The sequence below is a fragment of the Dendrobates tinctorius genome, unplaced genomic scaffold (genome assembly GCF_039654945.1).
Source record: "Dendrobates tinctorius isolate UK_male_01 unplaced genomic scaffold, ASM3965494v1 ptg000250l, whole genome shotgun sequence".
NCBI classification, from domain to species: domain Eukaryota; kingdom Metazoa; phylum Chordata; class Amphibia; order Anura; family Dendrobatidae; genus Dendrobates; species Dendrobates tinctorius.
The window spans coordinates 24,814,520-24,838,277 of NW_027361917.1; the positions used below are offsets into that span (position 1 = coordinate 24,814,520).

Below are 23,758 nucleotides of genomic sequence, written 5' to 3' on the forward strand. Positions count from 1 at the left end.
CCCACCCACAAAATCAGACCCTAAGGGGCCCCACCCACAAAATCGTACCCTGAGGGGCCCCGGCCACAAAATCAAGCCCTGAGGAGCCCAGGCCACCGAATCGGATCCTGAGGGGCCCCACCCACCAAATCAGACCCTGAGGGGCCCCACAGGCCAAAGTGGCCCCTGAGAGGCACCCACTATTAAAATGGATCCTGAGTTGAAAGTGTTGCAGGGGTAGCAGGCAAGTCTCTCTTAAAGGGGCAGCCCGGGCATAATTTCAAAGCACTATCTGTACTTCCTTCAGGAAATACATATCTAGTTCTCCATTCTTCTTCTGGATGAAGAAGAATCCCGCCACCGCTGGTGACACTGACTTCTTAATGAATCCTCTTGCCAGATTCTCCCTGATATACTGAGACATTGCCTCTGTCTCTGGGAGAGATAGGGGATAGACTCGACCCCAGGGAGGCTCAGCACCAGGCAAGAGGTCAATAGGACAGTCGTAGGGGTGGTGAGGCAGAAGGGTCTCCGCCGCCTTCATGGAGAATACGTCTGCATACTGTCGATAGCATTTGGGGAGAGAGGAAAGGTCTGCGGGGACTTCAGTGATGGCAACCTGAACGCACTCCCTCTGACATCTGCCCTCACAGGATTTACTCCACCCGAGAATTCTCACTGAGGACCACTCTATATGGGGAGAGTGAAGATGCAACCAGAGGACACCTAAGAGGACCTGGTCGATACTCTCAGGCAAGACAAGGAGAGATAGCGTCTCCTGATGGGAAGGAGACAGCGAGAGTATCAGCGGGGTCGTCTGGTGGGTGATCTGAGAGGGTTGTGTCGCTCCATTCACCACTCTGATGGTGACTGGCTGAGGTAATAAAACCAGAGGAATTGCATGCCGTTGGGCGAAGGCAGACGACATGAAATTGCCCTCCGCCCCAGAATCCACGCAAACCTCCACCGTCAGAGTGGAAGAGCCAAACTCAAGCGTGCCTTCAAAGGACAGCTTGGAGGAAAATGTTGCAGTATCTAGTAGGCCTCCTGCAACAGCCACGAGACGTGAGCGTTTTTCTGGCCACTGTGGGCACCTGTTGGCAGGGTGACCAGACTGCCGGCAAATGTGACAGACCACAGGTGCTCGCGCTGACCGGGACCTGGATCCCGCACAAGAATTCCCCATGGCCTCTTGGAGCTTGGATGCCCGATTGGGAGGTTCCGGAGGTTTAGTAAAATTAGGTGCCAACCTAAACCTCTGCCTACACCGGTACCGCTCCAGCCTTCGCTCCGAAAAATGAAGGTCTATGCTGGTGGAGATGGTGATAAGCTCCTCCAGTGTGGCGGAAATCTCCCTGGTGGCCAGGGTGTCCTTTACATGGTCAGCCAGACCTCTCCAGAACACCGGAATGAGGGTCTTATCTGACCACTCCAGCGGGAGGTGGGACAAAGTCGGGGCAGGGATGGCAGTGGTCACACAGGAGACAGCCTCTGTGGCTGCCTGGAGCACGACCGCGGTAACATCCGCAGCTTATGTTGGACGCTCAAAAGCCGCCAACCTGCCCTCCAGCTGCCAGGTGTACGCAAGGAGTCGCTGCTCGTCCGCCATTACTAACCAGACCCTGGTGCTAATATAATGTTAGGGTTGGAGAAACGCACCAAATAATAAAATAATAGCAAGGTGTGTTCACAGCCCGGGGTTCGCCGTGCAGGGGTGGTAAACTGCTGCTTAGTAATGGCGGAAGTATAAAGCGGTATACAAGAGGCCACACGTGTGTTAACGTCACCCAGTGTGAACAGAAGCGAACTCTGTTACGACACAGAGCCGCGCCACCGCTGAACATAAATGCCGGAGCCTGTAAAAATCACAGCACTCGGCAAGAGAGCACACAGTATGTGGTCACAGAACTCAGCACCAAGGACACGAGGTCTGAGTCCCTCTAGACCTACTGAGCGTACAGCGTCGCACCTGCATACGCCACTATAGATGCTGATCATGGTGGAGTGTCGAGCACATGCACCGTGGCGTGCAGACCCACCGGTGCACACTGATGTCAGTCTCAGACTCTGCCTCTACCTACACCTAAGCCTGGGCGCTTAACAGGCTAGGCTGCACAACACATGTGTACCAAGGGTAGGGGTTTCAAATGAGTCAGTCACCAGAGACATTGATACTTGCATACAACACTCACTCCTCATAGTCTGGTAATGCAGTCTATACTAGCGCATGGCCGAGCGGTCATGCGAACCTTTTATAGCCGCGTCCTTCCGGGACCTTCATGACCTTTCTGGTGGTCCAATCCGAGCTGGAGAAGGACCTGAGCATGTGACCTCCAATCTCCAATGAGAGATCGTCCCACGGGCATGCTCAGTGGACCGAAAGGAGGACTTAGTCCCTGGAGTAGCTTGCTGCTAACCAGCATGCGTTGATATAGCTGGACCAGAGGTGGCAGCAGCTAACAAACCCACGGAGCTAGTCTGGGCAGAGTGCTGGGACCGACGAGTCTGCTGAGCAGCCTCCTCTGCGGCTGGAGAGTAATGGGGGACCGCCAGAAGCAAGGCTCAGGATTCCCGCTGTGCAGCGACAGGAACCCGACGCCTAACACCCATCCTGCCCACTGTGTCTCACATTATGCCCTCTCCTGTATCTCACTGTCACATTCTTCCCCCTCCTGTGTCTTACTGTCACATTCTGCCCCCTCCTGTGTCTCACTGTCACATTCTGCTCCCTGTGTTAAACTGTCACATTCTGCCCCTGTGCCTCACATTCTGCCCCCTCCTGTGTCTCACTGTCACAGTCTTCCCCGTGTCCATTCTGCCCCCTCCTTTGTCTCACTGTCAGATTCTGCCCCATATCCATTCTGCCCCCTCCTGTGTCTCACTGTCACATTCTGCTCTCATGTCTCACATTCTGCCCTGTGTCTCACATTCTACCCCCATGTCTCGCTTCTGCCCCCGTGTCTCGCATTCTGCCCCCGTGTCTTACATTCTGCCTCCATGTTCAGCATTCTGCCCCCATGACTATTGTGCCCCCATGTCTCACAGTGCGCCCTGGACCCCCCCGGATTTCCACTTTCAATAAAAATAATTTAAAAAAAAACCAAATTCTTCTTACCTTGTCGCGCTCCTGCTGCGAAGCTCCCTCCACGCAGCTGAAGCGCGCACTCGCCGGCAACTGACAATGATGTCAGACGCCGGCGACGTACGCTCTATTGCTGATGTCATCTGCCAGCCTCCGATTGGCTGGCAGCTGTTAACTATTGATGTGCGGGCCCGGGCCTGCATGTTAAAACCGTTGAATTGCCGCAGCGCAGCTAAGTGCCCGGTTTAGCCTACCGGTAGGGGCCCGGTGAGCAGATGAGACGGAGCCCGATGTGGGCCCCTCTTCACACCGGGCTCCATACGCCAGTCAGGGCAGTAATGCCCTGATGGTGGCCCTGAAGACGCGGTTTGTTTTTTATATAACAAGCTGTACCTGAAGACTGGGATTTTCTGAATGGGGACAACTGCTTTAATGTAGCGCACTCACACTATACATAAAAAACTGGAGACACAAGGAAAAAAGCAACTATCAATTGTACTTGGTATTTTTCAAATAATCACAAAAAATACTTCATAAAAATTCATTGTATTGATGCAAAGATAAAACAATGTACAAAAGTGCAAATAGAAAGGTGCTTGAATCACTGAAATAGGGACTTAATACCATGGGGTACCATGTTGGGGCAGAGGGACGCCTGGTTACCCACGTGCACACCACAGATAATATATACCCATAGTTCTACATTATGTACAGTATGCTTAATTGGTCAGCGTCTTCTGACGGCACTCACTACCAGTAACTTAGTGTACTCTCATTACCTAGCCAGGGATATTAATTGTGCTTTTTATGCTGCATCTATTCTGGTATAGCTCCCTTTGGCACAGGTTCAAAGTTGTATGACTGTTCTTTTATTTCTATCTACTATTGTTTATTAGCTTACTCTGCATAATTTTCCTCAGCAGCAGCTTTTTCTGTATTGACAGTATATATATTGTTGAACCTTTGGTTGTTTCAATGTGGCATGTACTTTGTTTTGTCCATTCCATTCAGCAATTTTTCACAATTTTTTTCATTGGTTATTGTATTATTCTGCATGACTGACAGATGACCATTAATTTTCTTATTAATAACATTGTTTACATGATTGCACATTGCACTTTTTTTATGAGTGCTGCAACATATGGTATATTGATAATCTATGGGATTTTGCTATTTTGCTATAGCTTGTGCAGCATGGTACCCCATGGTATTAAGTCCCTATTTCAGTGATCCAAGCACCTTTCTATTTGTACTTTTGTACATTATTTTATCTTTGTATCAATAAAATATTTTTTTATGAAGAACCCTCTGTCACCACTTTATAAATTTACTTTGGGTGGCAATTTTTTTGTGATTAGTCTTGTTCATATGGGTACATTAACAAAATTGTACAAAATAATTTCCCATAGTGAGTAATATGCATAATCCATACACAGTGTAAAAGCCCCAGCATTCATCCACCACAATTATATTGTATTGTACCTGATCCATACATATAGTCTGAACGGTCAGTATTTCATTATGCACAGTTATATGGTCAGTTAACTGGAGGTAATATTGTACAAGAATTCTTTATGTACTCGCGTCCACTCTGACACGAGTTTTGACGCTTAGTCTTTGTCAGGGTCCCGTATGTCTCCACAACCCAGCTTCTAGACCACAGTCCTGATTATCAAGTTTCTCTATACTCTCTCAGTGGTTCTGCATCCTATCACAATGGACGTCCTGAACTACCACTCAGAACCCACAACAGTCCTACGCAGCTAGTCCCCGATAATGCCTTCTTAAAGATCTCTCGGTCTGGTCAGTAACTCTCTTTAGGATCTCTATTACTTGTTCCAATGTCTTCTAGCTGTGGATCATCTCTTGGCAGCACTGTACACTTGTTCTCTCCAAACTCTCATTCTATCCAGGAAGCACAGTCCTGTCCCAATCATTAAGCACTCCCCCGTGCGCTAGTCCCAACACTTAACTATTTCTGACCCTACTGTCTGTTGCTGTGCAGAACTTCCTTACACTATACTAACAATACTTATATTATACCTTCCCATATCACATTCTACATTATTATACATTATGCATATTACACATCAATACTTATCACACTCTATGTCATAATACATCACACCGTGACCAATCAGCAACAGGCGCAGTCCGGCCGCGAATTGGCGCGGCATTCGAACGACAGTTTGGGCCCCATCATTTGCTTACTCTATTTTCTGCCTGTGTTTGTCCCTCATCTTGTCTCACCAGCAATATATGTTTGGGGGCTATCTATTCCTTTGGGGTTCTACTCCGTGGCAGTTTAGCTTTCCCCTTTCGGCTTAGTTAACTCTTTGGCTGTGCCGAGGCTTCTAGGGCATCGTAGGTACGTCCCACGGCTAATTCTAGTTGTGTTATTAGTTTTAGGGGTCTGCAATCCTCTTAGTTATCAACCTTTCTGGTTTTCTAGTTGCATATGCTTATTCCCCAGATATCCTCCTCGATGACCTAATCATAACAGGCTGTATTATACTCTATCAAGGACTATAGGCTGTGTATTATACTGTATGTACTATATGGGGGTACATTATCCTGTATGGAGAACTATGAGAAGTGCATTATACTATTTGGCGGACTATAGGGTGCATTATACTATGTGGTTTACTATGAGGTGCATTATACTAAGCTAGCAAAACGCTGCATATTCATCGATTGATTGGATTATTTATGCCAAAACAGAAATACTTGTTTTTGGCAGCATATCGCCCTGTGAAAACTGCAGATTTGCTGATGATAACATGATACTGTATGGGGACAGATTGATTTACAGGGTGGGCCATTTATATGGATACACCTAAATAAAATGGGAATGGGTGGTGACCCATATCGTCGCGCTGAATTTGCAAAATTGGCAAAACAAAAATTGTAACAGGACCCTCAATTTACACAGAACATTATGTTCAGTGATGAGGCAAACTTTTTTGGGTGGTCCCTTTATATGGATACACCTAAATAAAATGAGAATGGTGACAGTTTTCTTGCGTAGGGTGTCTTGCATTGAAATCTGCTGCAATGACCCGGGTACTGCGTTCACCAGACATCAACACAATTTCTATCAGCTCCTCACGGGTTAACCTCTGCGACATGTCAATGGCTGTAAACAAAGAGAAACTAGTAAATAACTCATGAAAGAATAAAGTTACATTAAAACCAAGCACACCATTGTTTTTCTTCTGAAATTCTCAATAAGTTTGTGTCACATGACCCTCTTCCCATTGGAAAAAATAAAGTTGGATCCAAAATGGCCGACTTCAAAATGGCCGCCATGGTAAAGTTTCCCCCCTCCCATATACTAATGTGCCACAAACAGGAAGTTCATATCACCAACCATTCCAATTTTATTTAGGTGTATCCATATAAATGGCCCACCCTGTACTAGTGATCGTTCTGTGCTCATCATTCTTCCACAGTTGGTGTAAAGAGGCCGGGAAACAAGAGTTGTAGGACTTAGATATTGTTGATCATGCTCATTTAGCGGCCCGAAATCAGCCCATGTAAATGCAACCACAATGTCTCTGTGTGATGGTGCAGTATGTGAGCCTTTGGGGCCCCACTTGAAAGTTTTACCCAGGGCCCCACTTTGTTTAAAACCGGCCCTGGATGGGAAGATGGGATTGATGATTTTAGTAGTAATAACCAAACTGTAAAGAGAATGTGACAGCTGACTCATGCTGCCCGAACACTAGGCAGTATGAATTGGAGTCCAGGTGGTGTTTTTGCAGTCTTGTATGGGGCTTTTCAGCATTTTAGAAGAAACATATATTGGAAAAAGATGTGGCCGATTAGTTATAGGGACATGTTTCCAGCATTTTCTCCCTGTCCTGCTCCCTTAGATTAACGGGTCTCTCCCCATGTGTATAACTGGGGGAGCAAGACAATGAACGTGTCTCTTGGGCCAGTCGTCCTCGTCACATCACCCCCGGCCGGCTGCTATATTCTCTCTGAAATTCTGCAGTGTTCCAAAGTAAAACATACATGGCTGCATAAACTCTGATTTACGTTGCCCCAATATTTCTACCTCAAGTGTTATTTTTAGTTTTTACTTCTACTAAGCCTGGACAGGCTTCTAGATGTTTCATCACTGCCCCCTTGTGTCACTGTAATAGTAGATCTCTGGAGAAATCATTTTTGTATCTGTTTTCTGCTGCAAATATGTGCACTGTGTAAGTTCAGTAATCAGTATGCTATTGTAGGGGGCGCTATTTGCTTATATATGCTTTTCTTCGGATGCAGAAGTAGATGCACCCACACTTTTCTGAACACTTTTTGCATTCACAAGCTTGTAATAATAAGGGTAAAGCATCTCTGTCTGAATAATTAAAGATGTAATGAAGAATTTACCTCCCCCATCCCTTCAGAAACACATACAGACCATATGCAATGCAAAATAAATTGCAATCTAAAAAGCAAAGAAGCCATCATCTAGTAGTAAAGTATGTTAATATATTTTATCAATACATCACCATAAAACATGATTTTTAAGAAGCTTAAAATAATTGTAAAAATAATCATTACTTTGGTATCTTTATTATAGTGACCATCACGACCAATTATCCAGTAGAGAACAGTTGTCCTGCAGATTATATCATAGTAGAGAATCCAGCTCATCCCATACCTGCCACCATAGGTGATGCTGATGGAATAAAGCAGGTAAGGAACCTGTCCTACTTCTCAAAACGTTTTGGGGTATAAATGGCACTCAATTCGAAAATGTTGAGTTCATTTTTTTTCTTTCCAGACAGAAGAAAATAGCTGTCCTGTGACCACCATAAACGCTCTATCCGGTAGGAAAAGTATATTCCCATTTTACAAAGTTTTGCAGATATCATTGGATAATCAGTTAATAACATCAGTAACATGTTGTCTCTGTGTGGTCAGACTATCAGGCACTTACAGGTTAGGGTATGAGTGCTCACATTTGTCTACAGGGCTCCATGCAGACATAAAAGGCCCCTATGCAAGAACAATATACAGTTGTGGCCAAAAGTATTGACACCCCTGCAATTTTGTCAGATAATTCTCAGTTTCTTCCTGAAAATGATTGCAAACACAAATTCTTTGCTATTATTATCTTCATTTAATTTGTCTTAAATGAAAAAACACAAAAAGAATTGTCCTAAAGTCAAATTGGATATAATTCCACACCAAACATAAAAAAGAGGGTGGACAAAAGTATTGGCACTGTTCGAAAAATCATGTGATGCTTCTCTAATTTGTGTAATTAACAGCACCTGTAACTTACCTGTGGCACCTAACAGGTGTTGGCAATAACTAAATCACACTTGCAGCCAGTTGACATGGATTAAAGTTGACTCAACCTCTGTCCTGTGTCCTTGTGTGTACCACATTGAGCATGGAGAAAAGAAAGAAGACCAAAGAACTGTCTGAGGACTTGAGAAACCAAATTGTGAGGAAGCATGAGCAATCTCAAGGCTACAACTCCATCTCCAAAGACCTGAATGTTCCTGTGTCTACTGTGCGCAGTGTCATCAAGAAGTTTAAAGCCCATGGCACTGTGGCTAACCTCCCTAGATGTGGACGGAAAAGAAAAATTGACAAGAGATTTCAACGCAAGATTGTGCGGATGTTGGATAAAGAACCTCGACTAACATCCAAACAAGTTCAAGCTGCCCTGCAGTCCGAGGGTACAACAGTGTCAACCCGTACTATCCGTCGGCGTCTGAATGAAAAGGGACTGTATGGTAGGAGACCCAGGAAGACCCCACTTCTTCCCCCGAGACATAAAAAAGCCAGGCTGGAGTTTGCCAAAACTTACCTGAAAAAGCCTAAAACATTTTGGAAGAATGTTCTCTGGTCAAATGAGACAAAAGTAGAGCTTTTTGGGCAAAGGCATCAGCATAGAGTTTACAGGAGAAAAAAAGAGGCATTCAAAGAAAAGAACACGGTCCCTACAGTCAAACATGGCGGAGGTTCCCTGATGTTTTGGGGTTGCTTTACTGCCTCTGGCACTGGACTGCTTGACCATGTGCATGGCATTATGAAGTCAGAAGACTACCAACAAATTTTTCAGCATAATGTAGGGCCCAGTGTGAGAAAGCTGGGTCTCCCTCAGAGGTCATGGGTCTTCCAGCAGGACAATGACCCAAAACGCACTTCAAAAAGCACTAGAAAATGGTTTGAGAGAAAGCACTGGAGACTTCTAAGGTGGCCAACAATGAGTCCAGACCTGAATCCCATAGAACACCTGTGGAGAGATCTAAAAATGGCAGTTTGGAGAAGGCACCCTTCAAATATCAGGGACCTGGAGCAGTTTGCCAAAGAAGAATGGTCTAAAATTCCAGCAGAGCATTGTAAGAAACTCATTGATGGTTACCGGAAGCGGTTGGTCGCAGTTATTTTGGCTAAAGGTTGTGCAACCAAGTATTAGGCTGAGGGTGCCAATACTTTTGTCTGGCCCATTTTTGGAGTTTTGTGTGAAATGATCAATGTTTTGCTTTTTGCTTCATTCTCTTTTGTGTTTTTTCATTTAAGACAAATTAAATAATACCAAAGAATTTGTGTTTGCAATCATTTTCAGGAAGAAACTGAGTATTATCTGACAGAATTGCAGGGGTGTCAATGCTTTTGGCCACAACTGTATGGACCCTTTCTAGTCCAATAGCTCATTATATTGCACGATTCCACCTGTGTTGGAGATAGATGTGACCCCGTTTCATCCTGAGCCCTTGTGCGACTGCACATGTTGCATCAGTGATATGTCCATCCCCGGGGTCCCCATGTTCATATTAAATTGGTTGGCAGTGCAGCCAAAGTGTAGTGGACAACCCCTTTTTAAATAAATTAGTTCAACTTTGTAAAATTAAAATAACATATTCTCCCCTCCCATACTGGCACAGTTAGAAAGTTGTCAGGCTAAGCCTTGCCGGACTCACATGTCATTGTTATGTGTTTTTGAGCCCTGCAATCAAACAGTGACCACTATTGGACATCTGGGATCTCACTTCCCTTGGATGAACCTTGGGCAAGTGAAAGAAGTGAGAGCCCAGCAGCCCTGTAACAGCCGCTGATTCCATACAGGGCCCATGGCATTAACATACAGTAGGTGAAACGACGCCGGTGCAGAAGGTTAGAATCTTTTATTTTGCACTTAAAAAGGGATTGGTCCAATTTCTGGACAACCCCTTTAAATTATTACTCCTTCCACATATCTAGGAGAACATATCCAGTTCTATCCATATCTGAGTGATCATATCCCAGATCACTCATTAAAGGGAACTTGTCATGTGAAAAAATGCTATGTGGGGTTGTTCTGCAGGTTAATAGAGTTCTGAAGCTGCCCAGCACCTCACTGAAAGCTCAGCTGCTGGGAGGAAATTAATTGTATTCCTCCCGGCACCCTCAGAATTTTAGACATACAGGTGCTGCCAGCGTGGCTTTAGTCATGGCTCAGTACAGAATGAGCGGCGGCTGAAGCCACGCCCCAGCAATGACTGACAGCCAGCTTAGCATTGCATCAGTACAGAGCCGGCTGTCAGTGCGGAAGCGTGGTTTCAGTCGCCACTGACTATGTAGCAAGTGGTGACTGAAGCCATGCCAACCCACCCCTGAAAGCCCGAGTTTGCTAGGAAGAATCGAGTTAACCTTCAGATTAACCCCATATCAGTATGTTAATATGACAGGTTCCGTTTAACTACTCTGAAACAATTTGTCCCCTGTCTGTAAGGTCAGAAATCTGTTTCAAAGTGAGCAAAGGTCCTTATACAGATAAAAGCTTTACCTTTAACATAAAAATCTGTTGGCTACTTTTGGAGAAAATTATCTTTAAGGTACCGTCACATTTAGCGATGCACCAGCGATCCCGACCACGATACAACCCGGTCAGGATCGCTGGTGCATCACTAAATGGTCACTAGTGAGCTGCCAAACAGGCAGATCTCACCAGCGATGCAGCAGCGGTCGGCGGTCGTTACTTACCTGTCAGACGTGGCGATGAAGTCGTCCTCCCGCCCGCGTCCACGCGTCGCTCGTCGGCGCCAGCAGGAAGCCCAGCAGGAAATGGCCGACGAGAAAAGGCCCAGGACGTTCTCGCACGATCAGCGATAGACAGCGGGGGAGCCAGTCGGAGGTAAGTATCACACTTAGCGATATCGCTAGTGTGGCGTCCCTGAGGGTTCAGTCGCCACAGAGGTACTGCACCTCCTCCTGAGGTGTGGTGCCCCACCATTCAGGTAAGGTGGAGACACCTGACCACACTCCAACACCTGCATCCCACACAACATAGTAGTGTAGCAAAGCACCCTTTGGTGGCTCCCTGCTTGGAACACGAAGAGTGCTGGGAGGTGGGTGGAGCTTAGTCTGCACCAAAAGATTGGGAAGAGTTTAGGAGGGAGTCTGACTAGGTCAGTCGGTGAGAGAAGATCCCCAGAGAGGGATGGACGAGGGAGATGCTGCAGCAGACCTCAGTGACCTGGGTCTGTTGGCACAGGAAAGAGACATAGATGGAAAGCCTGACTCTTTATAAGAAAGATAGATTTGAACGGAACGTAAATAGAAGAGGAGGACTGAGGATTAGGGTTAGAGCAGAATCCTTCCCAAGTTCACAGCGCAAGGCCGGGGTCCGGTCCCCGAGGTTGTATGGATACTAATGGTCCTGCAGCAGACACCGGAGGAATAGAAGTTGTCACCACTTTATTCCCACACAAGACTTGGGGGCACAACAGCAACATGAGTGAGCCGGGACTTAGTAGCAAGGAGTCCCCGAAGCAGGCTACAGCTGTCTGCCGTACAAGTAGAGTTCATAGGAACATCTGACAGGAGGAACTCCAGTGTAACTCAGTACTGAGAGTACTTTACTATAGGCGCAAAAGGGAGACGTTCAGAAAAGGCACATATGTTGGCGGAGTGTTGGAACGGAGTACTTCATCTTGCCTGGAAGTTGGCTGAGCTCCTGACCCGGAGGACACTGCACGGATGCGGGCACCTGTATGCACAACAGACTGTGAGTAAAGCTTTGGAACTACATGCCCTGGTGTCCTCCGCTTATTCCTACACCAACACCCTCAGCACTGCTACATCTCTGTGCCTGACACTGCACCATCTACGTCTCTCCCCTACCTCTTCACCTACACTGCCCTGGGACTACTGCCCTTCCTGTGGAGGGTCACAACATCATTGCTGCACTACACCATCTGTCCCAGAGGATCTGTTTGCAGCGTCGGCTTAACATCTTTCTTGCCGAACACCACAGGTGGCGTCACGAATCATTCAATGGTGATACAGACAAGGCGTGCACTCTGTGGATATGAGGTAGGTGCAAGCTGAACCTGGAACTTAGTCCAGACAGTCATCCAGTGAAGAGAAAACAGCTGCACTCTGGGAAATTTTGATTTTCAATGCAAAAATTTTTTTTTATTGAAGACACCACAGGGGAATAGTGCGTTGAGGTAACGTTTCGACCCTATGTCGGGTCTTTTTCAAACCTCACTTAAAGCACAAGAGAAAAAAAAGAAGCAATCACGGCAGTATGAATGTGCAGGAGGGGCTGAAAAAAAGATCCAGTCTGGTAGGGACCAGGCAGAGGTTCTAAGATGAGCTGGAAGCGTGGGGCAGCTAGCGCCGTCTGCCCCACGCTTCCAGCTCATCTTAGAACCTCTGCCTGGTCCCTGCCAGATTGGATCTTTTTTCAGCCCCTCCTGCACATTCATACTGCCGTGATTGCTTCTTTTTTTTCTCTTGTGCTTTAAGTGAGGTTTGAAAAAGACCCGACATAGGGTCGAAACGTTACCTCAATGCACTATTCCCCTGTGTTGTCTTCAATAAAAAAAATTTTTTGCATTGAAAATCAAAATTTCCCAGAGTGCAGCTGTTTTCTCTTCTCTACACAAATCATTCAATGAACATTTCCGCTATTTACAATGGGCGCCCAGGGCCACGGACCAGATCATAGCTGCTGGGACAACAACCCCACTCGTGGAGATCCGCGGGCCCGATACCGAGTACCCCGCCGCCCTGGGTGCGAGGGCGACCCAACTTGGAGTCACGAACAGGATGACGAAGCCCGGTACCATCGGGTTCTGTGTGCCGAAGATTTATTGGACTTAACTGCTGAGAATGTGCAAAATAACCAAATTGATAGACTGTAAAATGTACTCTCAAAATGGCCGCTGGCGCGGTGAAGAAGGGCGTGATAACATGGGTGGTCCTAAGAAATGAGCGCGGACTGTCCTGGGCCTCCCCTGCCTTAACTTCTATGCTACAGCAACATGGCCCACCCCCAGAGGGGTTCGTATACTGGCTTGGTATGGAGGAGTAGGAAGAAGACGCCGCCCCCAGAAGGAGGAGCGAGGCCCGGTGGCGGGAAAGAAGCCCAGGAAGGAAGAAGAACGCCAGGACGCCATGATGGAAGAAGGAAGGAGGCCCAAAGAGTGCGAGGAGGTTGAGCAGAACTTCCCTGGCTCCGACCCTGCTTCCAAAATGGACCGCCAGCAGCTGGAGGATGAGATTGCCCAGCTAACACACCGCCTGTGGCTGAGACAAGAGGCTCTCTGGGCCCTGAACCTGCGGTGTGCCCATGAGGGGCCTATATCTCCGGTACCCCCACCGCCGGTACCCGCCGTCGCTGCTACAGTTCTTCCTCGGGCAGCACCTGTGGAGCCCGCGGCTGTTGAGACACCACCGGCTGCATCTGTCACCACCTCCACGCTGCAACGGCCGCTGGGCGCTGCCTGTCTGGAGAAGTTATCGGAGTGCCTGGGAGCTGAAGCTATGCTCCTGCCTGGACCTAGCACGGCTGCACAGGTCCCACCGGAGACCCCTGCGGACCCGGAGCCGCCTTGTGCTCCACCACCATCTCCAACCTTGGACCGGGCAGCCTCCGTCATCACCGCTGCCACCGGTAGCCGTCCAGAGCCTGCACCGGAGCCGATATCACCATGCCAGGAGGCTCCACGTATAACTGCCGCCCCTGCACCCAGGAAGAGGAGGAGGAGGCCGATCCCGGGAGGAGATGGAGACAGAGGCCAGATGCCAAGCGACCATCCGCCAGCTGGCAGCCGAGCAGAGAGAACAGTAACGGCGTAGACTGGCAGTGCTAGGCCCTGACATGGACCGGAAAGAAAGGGTCCGTGCCGGTCACTATGGTCCCCGGGACTCAGCAGGATGGGGTCAGGCCCTGAATGTCAACCATGAGCGGGGGTTTGGTTTCATCTCAGACCCCCAGAGGATCTCTGACCTCTTCTTCAGCAGGAGGGACGTGGAATCTCACCTCCAGAGGGGACACCCTGCTCGTGATCTGCAACCGGGAGAATACGTCACTTTCACTCGGCATGAGGGGCTACGGGGCTGGTATGCTATGAACATGCACCGTATTCCTGAGGATTTTATATCGGCTTATAAGAAAGAAAAAGCCTATGTTCCCCCGGCAGGAATACCTCCCACAGTGGTAATCGTACCTGCCAAAGCACAGCAAACCACCTCCACTCCAGTGCAGCACTCCATGGTACAGGTTGTTACCCCTGCTACACCACAGGCAGCAGTTACCCCAGTTGCCACTTCATTGTATGTTAACCCACAAGCAGGAAGAGGATGCCCACAAGTTCTCCCCTGGATGCAGCTCAAGAAACCAGCTTCCATCACCCCAGGAGGGAACCAACATTAAAGAACATGCCCAAACTAACTAACTGTTACCCAGGAGGGTATTGGCACCATTGTGCCCCATTGTTTACAATTATGTTCCAGTTTTTTGTCTAGTTGCGTTGGCAGCATTTTTACTGAACTGCAGTGATCATGAACTTGGAGGAAATCACAAACTTTCTTGTATATAGTTGCGCCTCTTTAGGTTCCCTTTCTTGGTTTTACGTAGGCTTTCTAAGAGTGAAGACTACCTCAACCTGGAGCATTGCTCCAACCTAAGGACACTGCAAGAAATCCCAGCTGGGAGCGGTGTCCAGCACTTACAAGAATTGTGATGTTTTAATGTGAAGAGTTATATAATGTGTCTTATGAGAGTATTAATAGTTATAGAATAGCTTTGATATAAAGTTTAAACTGATAGTAATGACTAGGTATCTGATTAGGAGTAAAGAGATGAAAATTTAAATAAAGAATATTCAGGTGACGAACCAGGTAACAGCGGTTGTCACTTATGGTTGAGAAGAAGTGGAATTGTGAAATGTGATAAAGGGTATTGAATAGCACTTTAAAATAAGGTAATGCAATAAATCATAGTTAGTTAAGTTGTTTGCAATGTTCAAGAGTGAGTGCCTCCCACATTGGGAAGTTTAGATAAGAATTGTTTATCAGCATTCAAAAATTTTTGTATGTTCCTTTGTTTGTCTAATTTTGTTCACTTGCAGCCCGCGGACGTGCTGTGTTTAACAGGGGGTATGTGGCGCCCCTGAGGGTTCAGTCGCCACAGAGGTACTGCACCTCCTCCTGAGGTGTGGTGCCCCACCATTCAGGTAAGGTGGAGACACCTGACCACACTCCAACACCTGCATCTCACACAACATAGTAGTGTAGCAAAGCACCCTTTGGTGGCTCCCTGCTTGGAACACGAAGAGTGCTGGGAGGTGGGTGGAGCTTAGTCTGCACCAAAAGATTGAGAAGAGTTTAGGAAGGAGTCTGACTAGTTCAGTCGGTGAGAGAAGATCCCCAGAGAGGGATGGACGAGGGAAGTGCTGCAGCGGACCTCAGTGACCTGGGTCTGCTGGCACAGGAAAGATACATAGATTGAAAGCCTGACTCTTTTTATAAGAAAGATAGATTTGAACGGAACGTAAGGAGAAGAGGAGGACTGAGGATTAGGGTTAGAGCAGAATCCTTCCCAAGTTCACAGCGCAAGGCCGGGGTCCGGTCCCCGGGGTTGTATGGATACTAATGGACCTGCAGCAGACACCGGAGGAATAGAAGTTGTCACCACTTTATTCCCACACAAGACTTGGGGGCACAACAGCAACGTGAGTGAGCCGGGACTTAGTAGCAAGGAGTCCCCGAAGCAGGCTACAGCTGTCTGCCGTACAAGTAGAGTTCATAGGAACATCTGACAGGAGGAACTCCAGTGTAACTCAGTACTGAGAGTACTTCACTATAGGCGCAAAAGGGAGACGTTCAGAAAAGGCACATATGTTGGCAGAGTGTTGGAACGGAGTACTTCATCTTGCCTGGAAGTTGGCTGAGCTCCTGACCCGGAGGACACTGCACGGATGCGGGCACCTGTATGCACAACAGACTGTGAGTAAAGCTTTGGAACTACATGCCCTGGTGTCCTCCGCTTATTCCTGCACCAACACCCTCAGCACTGCTACATCTCTGTGCCTGACACTGCACCATCTACGTCTCTCCCCTACCTCTTCACCTATGTACACTGCCCTGGGAGTACTGCCCTACCTGTGGAGGGCCACAACATCATTGCTGCACTACACCATCTGTCCCAGAGGATCTGTTTGCAGCGTCGGCTTAACATCTTTCTTGCCGAACACCACAGGTGGCGTCACGAATCATTCAATGAACATTTCCGCTATTTACAATGGGCGCCCAGGGCCATGGATCGGGTCATAGCTGCCGTGACAACAACCCCACTCGTGGAGATCCGTGGGCCCGGTACCGAGTACTCCGCCGCCCTGGGTGCGAGGGCGACCCACTAGCAATATCGCTGCTGCGTCACAAAATCGGTGACGCTTAAGCGATATCACTAGCGATCTCGCTTAGTGTGATGGGGCCTTTAGATTCAAATGCAAATGAGTGGGAGAAGCACTGTGGGCAGGGCCCTGCAGTCTGGACAATTTTCCGCTCACAGTTTTGTTGGCTATTTGTTGCCAAAATTTTCACTTTTTGAGTCACAATGCTAAGTTTAGTTTAGCCAGGGTGGTCTGTGATGAAATTCTGCACATGCGCCTATCACCATAGGGTCATACACAATGCGTCATCACACTGCAATTAATGAATACATGAACTCCAATATTGCTGTAAATGTAAAAATGATAAAGGTACTTAACATTTTTTATCAAAGAGGGCCCCTGCAGCACTCAGCGCCCTTATCTACAAATCCTTCCCAGACCAGGTTTTAACTGCAAGCTGCACCTGGTTTCCTTTCACATAAAAAAGCCAAGAAGCCAGCGCTGCCTATGGTCAGCACACAATGCATAAAGTGCACATGCACATATTAGTTTCTAACTGAACTTTAGAATGAGACATTTAGCAAACAATTGATCAATTCTTTGAGCCACCCCGCCATGCCAAGGCATTGTCATATGGGGCAATCCTACTCTACGTTTTTTATATTCGCTGTGCCATTACGGCCTCCTAAATGCATTAAAAGCAAGACTGTATAATTTGCAACCGTACCTGAAGCATTTCTGAATCACTCCCGTGGCGCCAGAAGGGCAAGTGCAGATAAAAGCTGACCAGGTCCGGACATGGACATCTCAGGTCTGAACTCCACACTGCCAGACCAGCAACCATAGATGAAGGGTGAAACAGGCCCAGACACAGGTGCATAATCAAATAGAGCCTGGGGGAGGGTAGGGCTACTGTATGTGTGTACAGCAGCCTAGATCAATCACAAGAAAGACAGATAGAATGGCATGCATAACTCAGCGCGCACAGCAAAAAGTGGGGGTCAGCCACAAACCACTAGCAAACAAAAAAGTCAGGAAGCTTTTTTGTAATTATTTGCCTCGAGCATATAAATTTATTGCCCCTAGTACACATACATTTATTCTTGTTCTTCTTTTTCACAGATTTAACTAATTCTTACAAAGAAAACAGTGAAACAAACTCGCCACCAACAATTAGTGACTTGCTGGATGATGAGGATCTTCTGTATATTCTGAAGATAAAATTGGATCCCTGCCACCCTACAGTGAAAAACTGGAGAAATTTTGCCAGCAAGTGGGGAATGAGTTACGATGAATTATGTTTCCTGGAGCAGAGGCAGCCTAGTCCGACCATCGGTTTCTTGCTACGTAACAGTGAGAGGACTGTGGAGCAGCTGATCGATCTGTGTAAACTCTATAAGAGGGTGGATGTTCAGAAAGTCTTGCTAAAATGGGTCAATGTGGATTGGCCTATGAAAGACCATAAAACATACAGGAGCAGCATGTGATGACAAGGAGTCCTATGGACTGGGGATATTATTTAGCATTGCAGAATGTCTAACGCAATCATGATTTGATTGTACTTTGTTGGTCAGGGAAAGCTTTAGCAATTTTAGAGTAGAAAGAAAATCGGAAAGTAAATGAGATCAATATAGTTAAGAAATGACCATTTAATCTCCGTCCATATTTATCTATTGGGCTGAGGTGGAAGTTTTTGTTTTGATTGTTCCAAAATAGGTTATTGATAAGCGTAGTTTTTACACTGAAACGGACGTATGTTTATCAGTCATATTTCAACCCTGTTAATTTATGTATCTGAGATTTATTTTCTTTGCAAGTCAACGAGCATGCTTTCTATTAGCTTCTCCCAAGTGGCTACTAAAAATTGCACATCTTTACAGTGTATCACAAGCCCTCTCCAAAAAGCAGAGAAAAGAACCCTAACCTATTTACTGAGCCCCCAAACCAGAAAGCTCTACAAGGGGAGGGAGCTCTGTTTCTAGCTTCTCCCTCTCTTCCATTCTCCCACCTACATAGAATCTTATCAGTAGTAACTGCCATCTCCTATCTCAGTAATGTAAAAATTTTTCTTCACTGAATACAGATTTTACTCGGGAATTGACAATTTTGAAGATGATCAGTCCTGATGCATAAAGAAGCAGATTTATCTGATGAGATATATTACAAAGTTTCTTACTTTCATGTGTACTATTGATTTATAAAATAAAAATTAAAATGACGCTTACTCTTTAAGTGGATTTGGCTTCACCTGAAGAGGGTGAGGAACTTGATGGCTACACTCACTCAAAAAGGACACAACACGCATAAGGGCACAACATCTTTGTGATATACAAGTGGAAGCTCAAAGGGATGGTCCAATACTCTGACAACCCCTTCTCAATTATTATAATCTCCCATAAAAAAACCCAGAAACGCCCTGTAGAATGAAAATAACTACATAGAAAACCTAAAAACAACAGTGGAAGGGCAAAAAACTGAAAATCAGACACCAGAATTAATGGACAGTATAAATTGCCATTAAAACACTAAAGTTTATTATTTATCATTAAATAACGACGAAGAAGCGAAACGTGCATTGGGGTGGCATGTACACCATACAAACACAACATCCATTCATCTAATTGCCTTTTTATAACTTCTCTGCCTGATTTGCTGCACTATTGGAAACACCCGAGGTGGGTACGGACTGTTGTTATGTTACATGGGGGAATATAGTAATTGAGAAGGGGTTGTCCGTGTAGAGGTCAACCCTTTTAATTAAATAAATACAGATCTTTGCAATTTCATGAGAGCCCACATGTAAGGAATTCTTTTGCTGTTTGCCAATATGTCGAAGGCTTTGGTATTGCCATCAAAAAGTCAAACAATTATCATCTATATTATGGATAGTAAGGTAATTACCCCTTCCAACATCAAAGATATATAGATGGGATATGATTGCTAATTTCAGATACGTAAGATTTCTTATTTTAGACAACAGGTAAAGCATATGTTCTTCTTTGTAAATCATTTTACAGTTACATATAGAATGAATATTTTATCTGCAAAAAAACCTCTAGTATATATTGCATTTAAATTGATGGAGCTCGGTACCTTAAAAAATGTGATCGAACATCTGGTCAAAATAGGAAATGCAATGAATATACAACGTTACTCAATTTGGTATCTATATTATATCCATAAAGTAACTAAAATGGTGCTTAAATGTAAACTAAACCCATAGTTTAAGGGCTCGTGCACATGACCGATTTTCTAGGACAAGTGCTATCCGTGGATTTTACCATGTTATTCTATGGGGCTGTGGAAATGTCCGATTGTTTTCCTCAGACCCAAAGGTGTGTGGAAAAAAATTAGGAGACGTCCAATTTTGATCTGAGTGTCATGTCAAAATTAACCATGCAAATCTTTGGATCTGTGAAAAACATCGGACCACACTTGGATGACATCCCAGTCCAATTTTCACGGACTGACAGAAAGACGAAGGTGGGGAAACTTTTTTTTTTCTCTCCACGTCCGAGAAAAATTGATCCTACTCTAATCCAACTCTGATGATAATAATCAAACCGTTTCTCGGATTTGGAGAAAATGGTCATGTGACCATACCCGAATTTTCAGAAATATAACTCCCATTTGATATTACTGGATTTGCATGCATTTTGTTATCGCACTTATATGGTACTATGGTATTTTTTCTATAGACCTTTTGTAAGTATATTTTTGGTTTGAAAGCTTAGTTTTTTTTAAAGGCCCTTCAAAATAATAAAAGTTTTATGAAAACACGTTTTAGATGGGGGTCATCTGGCATTTGCATCTGATTACCATTCACATAAACTGGGCTGAGCTGCAATTCCAGATATATGCAAATTATCAAATGCTTCTCCCTAAAAAAATATAAATGTTCCTGGAAAATAAGAAGACCCTGTTTTCCAATCTCAGACAAGCTATTTAGTTTTGACATTCTCATTGTTTTTAAAATATCTCTAATGATTATTAGTACTTACGATTGATGTTGAAACAAATCAGTTGGCCTCTTTTGACCTAGTGCTATCATTGGAACCGATTTGATGAGATTAAAAAGCCAACCTATCAAAATTATTAAAATACAGCTGCAAATTTAATAAAAAAATCAAAAAACCCTACTGACTGTTTCTTTCCCCTGGCAATCTAGAATTGATACTAACATAACTGCTGAGCACTCGGAGTCATGATGCCAATCGTGCCGCAAGTGGCCACTGCAGCAGTCACATGCCAGCCATCAAAAGACAGGGAGCACTCCTGAGGGGTCAGTGCCGGATCGTTGGGGGAGAGAAATGGTGACTACTGGTACTAATTACATTGGAAGCTGTCTGAAAAAATACGGGGTACAATAAATAACCCCTTTAGGGTAAGTGTACACAGAAGTTTTTCGTTACAAAGATTTTAAAGCAGAATCTGCTCCAAATCTATATAAAACCCCATTTTTATGCTCTTTAAACACTCTTTGCTGTGGATTTTAAAGCATTTGTGCTTCAAAATCCATGTAAAAAAACTCTGTGTGAACATACACTGAAAGTAAACATTACGGCCTAAGTGAGTCTTGATCTGCTTTGTGTGGATATTGGATACATCTATGTACCGTGTATTCTTTTTTTATGTAACATGGTTTTGCTGGGTTATGTTTTCATTAAATGTTTATTATTGCCTTAGTGACTTAAGTTCTTTTGTGTGAAAAACAGCCTTGTAAAAATGCATCTGAATTACACAAATTTGGAAATCAAAATTAGCTAATATAATACATTATGCAAGTATATTTGAAATGAAGCAGATAGATCAGGGGTGCACAACCTTCTTTAGCTCAAGGGCCACATTCTCATACCAATTTGGAGGCCGCACAAAATATTTAGGGGGTATTACCTTCTGTAATATTTATCTCATATCCAAAATATATATATATACAGTACATACAGTGCCATGTAAATGTTTGGGCACCCCTGGTCAAAATTACTGTCATTGTAAACAGTTAAAGTTGTAGATGAAATGATCTCTAAAGGGCCTAAAGTTAAAGATGACACCAGAGGCGTAGCTCGGGGTTCAGCTCTGGGGGGACGAAACATCTGAGTGGGCTCCTAACTGGTAATCCTGATTACAACTACGGTGGCGCAGCCTAATCGTGGTTATAGGGAAACTTCAGCAGATGACTGTGCTGTTACTGGAAAAAAATCTCCACAAAGAACAAGATCTATACTACCACCATATAGTGACCATATAATGGTAGATATCAGCCATGCAGAACATATAAGAGATTACTACACAGTTACATATAGTGACTTACAGCTGACATTCTTTTTGATGGAGTCGTTCACTTTTTCCATCTTTTCCATCTGGTCCAGATCGACATGGCAACTTCTTCCAGCCAGGACTCGTCTGCAGAAATTACAACAAAGACACATCTGACTTCTCCCATTTCCTGCATGGTTGCCATCTATTCCCAACCTTCACAAACTCCTCACTACACCTGCCTCCTCCACACCTGACTAGATTTAGGACACAAGGACGGGAGTCACGTGCTGACCCTACACATCGTGGTTACTATAGGTACCGTTCCAGCAGCTGGATTACAAAGGCAAACCTATACCACTTATACACACACCTCAAAACCAAGGATCTAGTCATATCCCTGATGAAAGCTCGAGAAGTAGAGCTGAAACGTTGGATTGTAACACCACCCTTTTTTGGATTGTAACACCACCCTTTTTTTCACAATCAATAAAATCACAACAATTAAAGACTGTCGTTGAGAAGACTTTACTTTCATGTTATTAGTGTGCCGGGGTTACTCCTATACTTTAGTCTTGTTTTTTCCCAGAGCACCTAAGTTGGGGTTTGAGCCTGTCATATCTATTTTATAAATATACTAAGCAGCAACCAGCTAAACGCACAATGTCTCGGAAAAGTACATCTTCACTCAAAACAAGGTCATGAGCAAGCTCCAGCAGGTCGTCCTTAGCATAGATAGCTGCTGTTGCTCGTGCCGAGGCCGAAGCAGCCAAAGCGAGATCCTCCTTCGCCGAACGAGAGATGCATCTAAAGCTGAGACAAGCAGATCAAGAAGCTGAAACCGTACATTTGCAGGCAGAGAGAGAAGCTGAAACTGCCCGTTTGCAGGCAGTGAGAGAGACGGAAGCCGCACGACTGCAGGCAGAAAGAGAGGCAGAAGCTGCACGTTTGCAAGCAGAGCTAGAAAGACTTGCGGCAGACAAATAGACAGCAGCTGCAATAGCTAAAGCAGAGTATTTGGAAGCTATGAAAGATCCTGATTCTGAGAGACACAGCAGCATTCTCGGACCAGATCTAGAGCAGCAAGATCCAGCGCAACGCTTCGCAGAGTACGTTCGTCAACATTCCGGCGTAGATGACAGCCCTGGCACATCATATCGATCAGCCCATGCCGATTACCAGCGATCCAACCCCGAGCTTCACTACCATAGGCAAGGAGACTTCCAGCACAGAGATGTCGACTACAGCTATCGTTCCACTGAAAAGAAGGTACAGCTCCCATCCCGCCTTAAAGAGACACCTTCTTCACCAACAAGGTACCGCACAGACTATCTAGAGTCACAAGCACCTTACAGGTATGGTGATGCACCACACACTAGACATGACTATCACACACCGGCTCGTGCCAGCACTGACTGAGCCATCAAGGACCTTGCAAAGTTCCTTGCCTGCCAAGAACTGGTTACAAACGGACTTGTAAAGTTCACTGACAAACCCGAGAACATCGGTCATGGCGAGCCTCGTTCCGGAACGCCATTCATGGTCTGGACCTTTCTTGTGGTGAGGAGGCAGATCTCCTGGTAAAGTGGCTCGGAAGTGAGTCAGTCGAGCATGCCAAAAGACTGAGAGACATTAATGAAAAGCATCCTCGCACAGCCCTACATAAGGTGTGGGAAAGACTCGATGAATGCTATGGGGCAGTAGAAGTCATAGAGAATGCTTTATATAAAAGAATTGAGGATTTTCCTAAGATAGGACCTAAAGGTTATCTAAAGCTTAGAGAACTGAGAGATTTGTTGAATGACTTGCAGGTTGCTCAGCA

General features: G+C 45.5%; 1 protein-coding gene across 2 annotated transcripts in view; it reads left to right on the forward strand.

The window, feature by feature from the left end:
- The window catches only part of EDARADD (EDAR associated via death domain), a 118,840-nt gene extending 97,475 nt beyond the window's left edge, over window positions 1-21,365 (forward strand). For both annotated transcript variants that reach the window (XM_073557533.1, XM_073557532.1), the window contains exons 4-6: window positions 7,638-7,753; window positions 7,842-7,887; window positions 17,803-21,365. In XM_073557533.1, coding sequence (XP_073413634.1) covers window positions 7,638-7,753; window positions 7,842-7,887; window positions 17,803-18,167 — 527 coding nt within the window. In that variant the 3' untranslated portion in view covers window positions 18,168-21,365. The remainder of the gene's footprint in view (window positions 1-7,637; window positions 7,754-7,841; window positions 7,888-17,802) is intronic.
- Window positions 21,366-23,758: the final 2,393 nt, after the last annotated feature.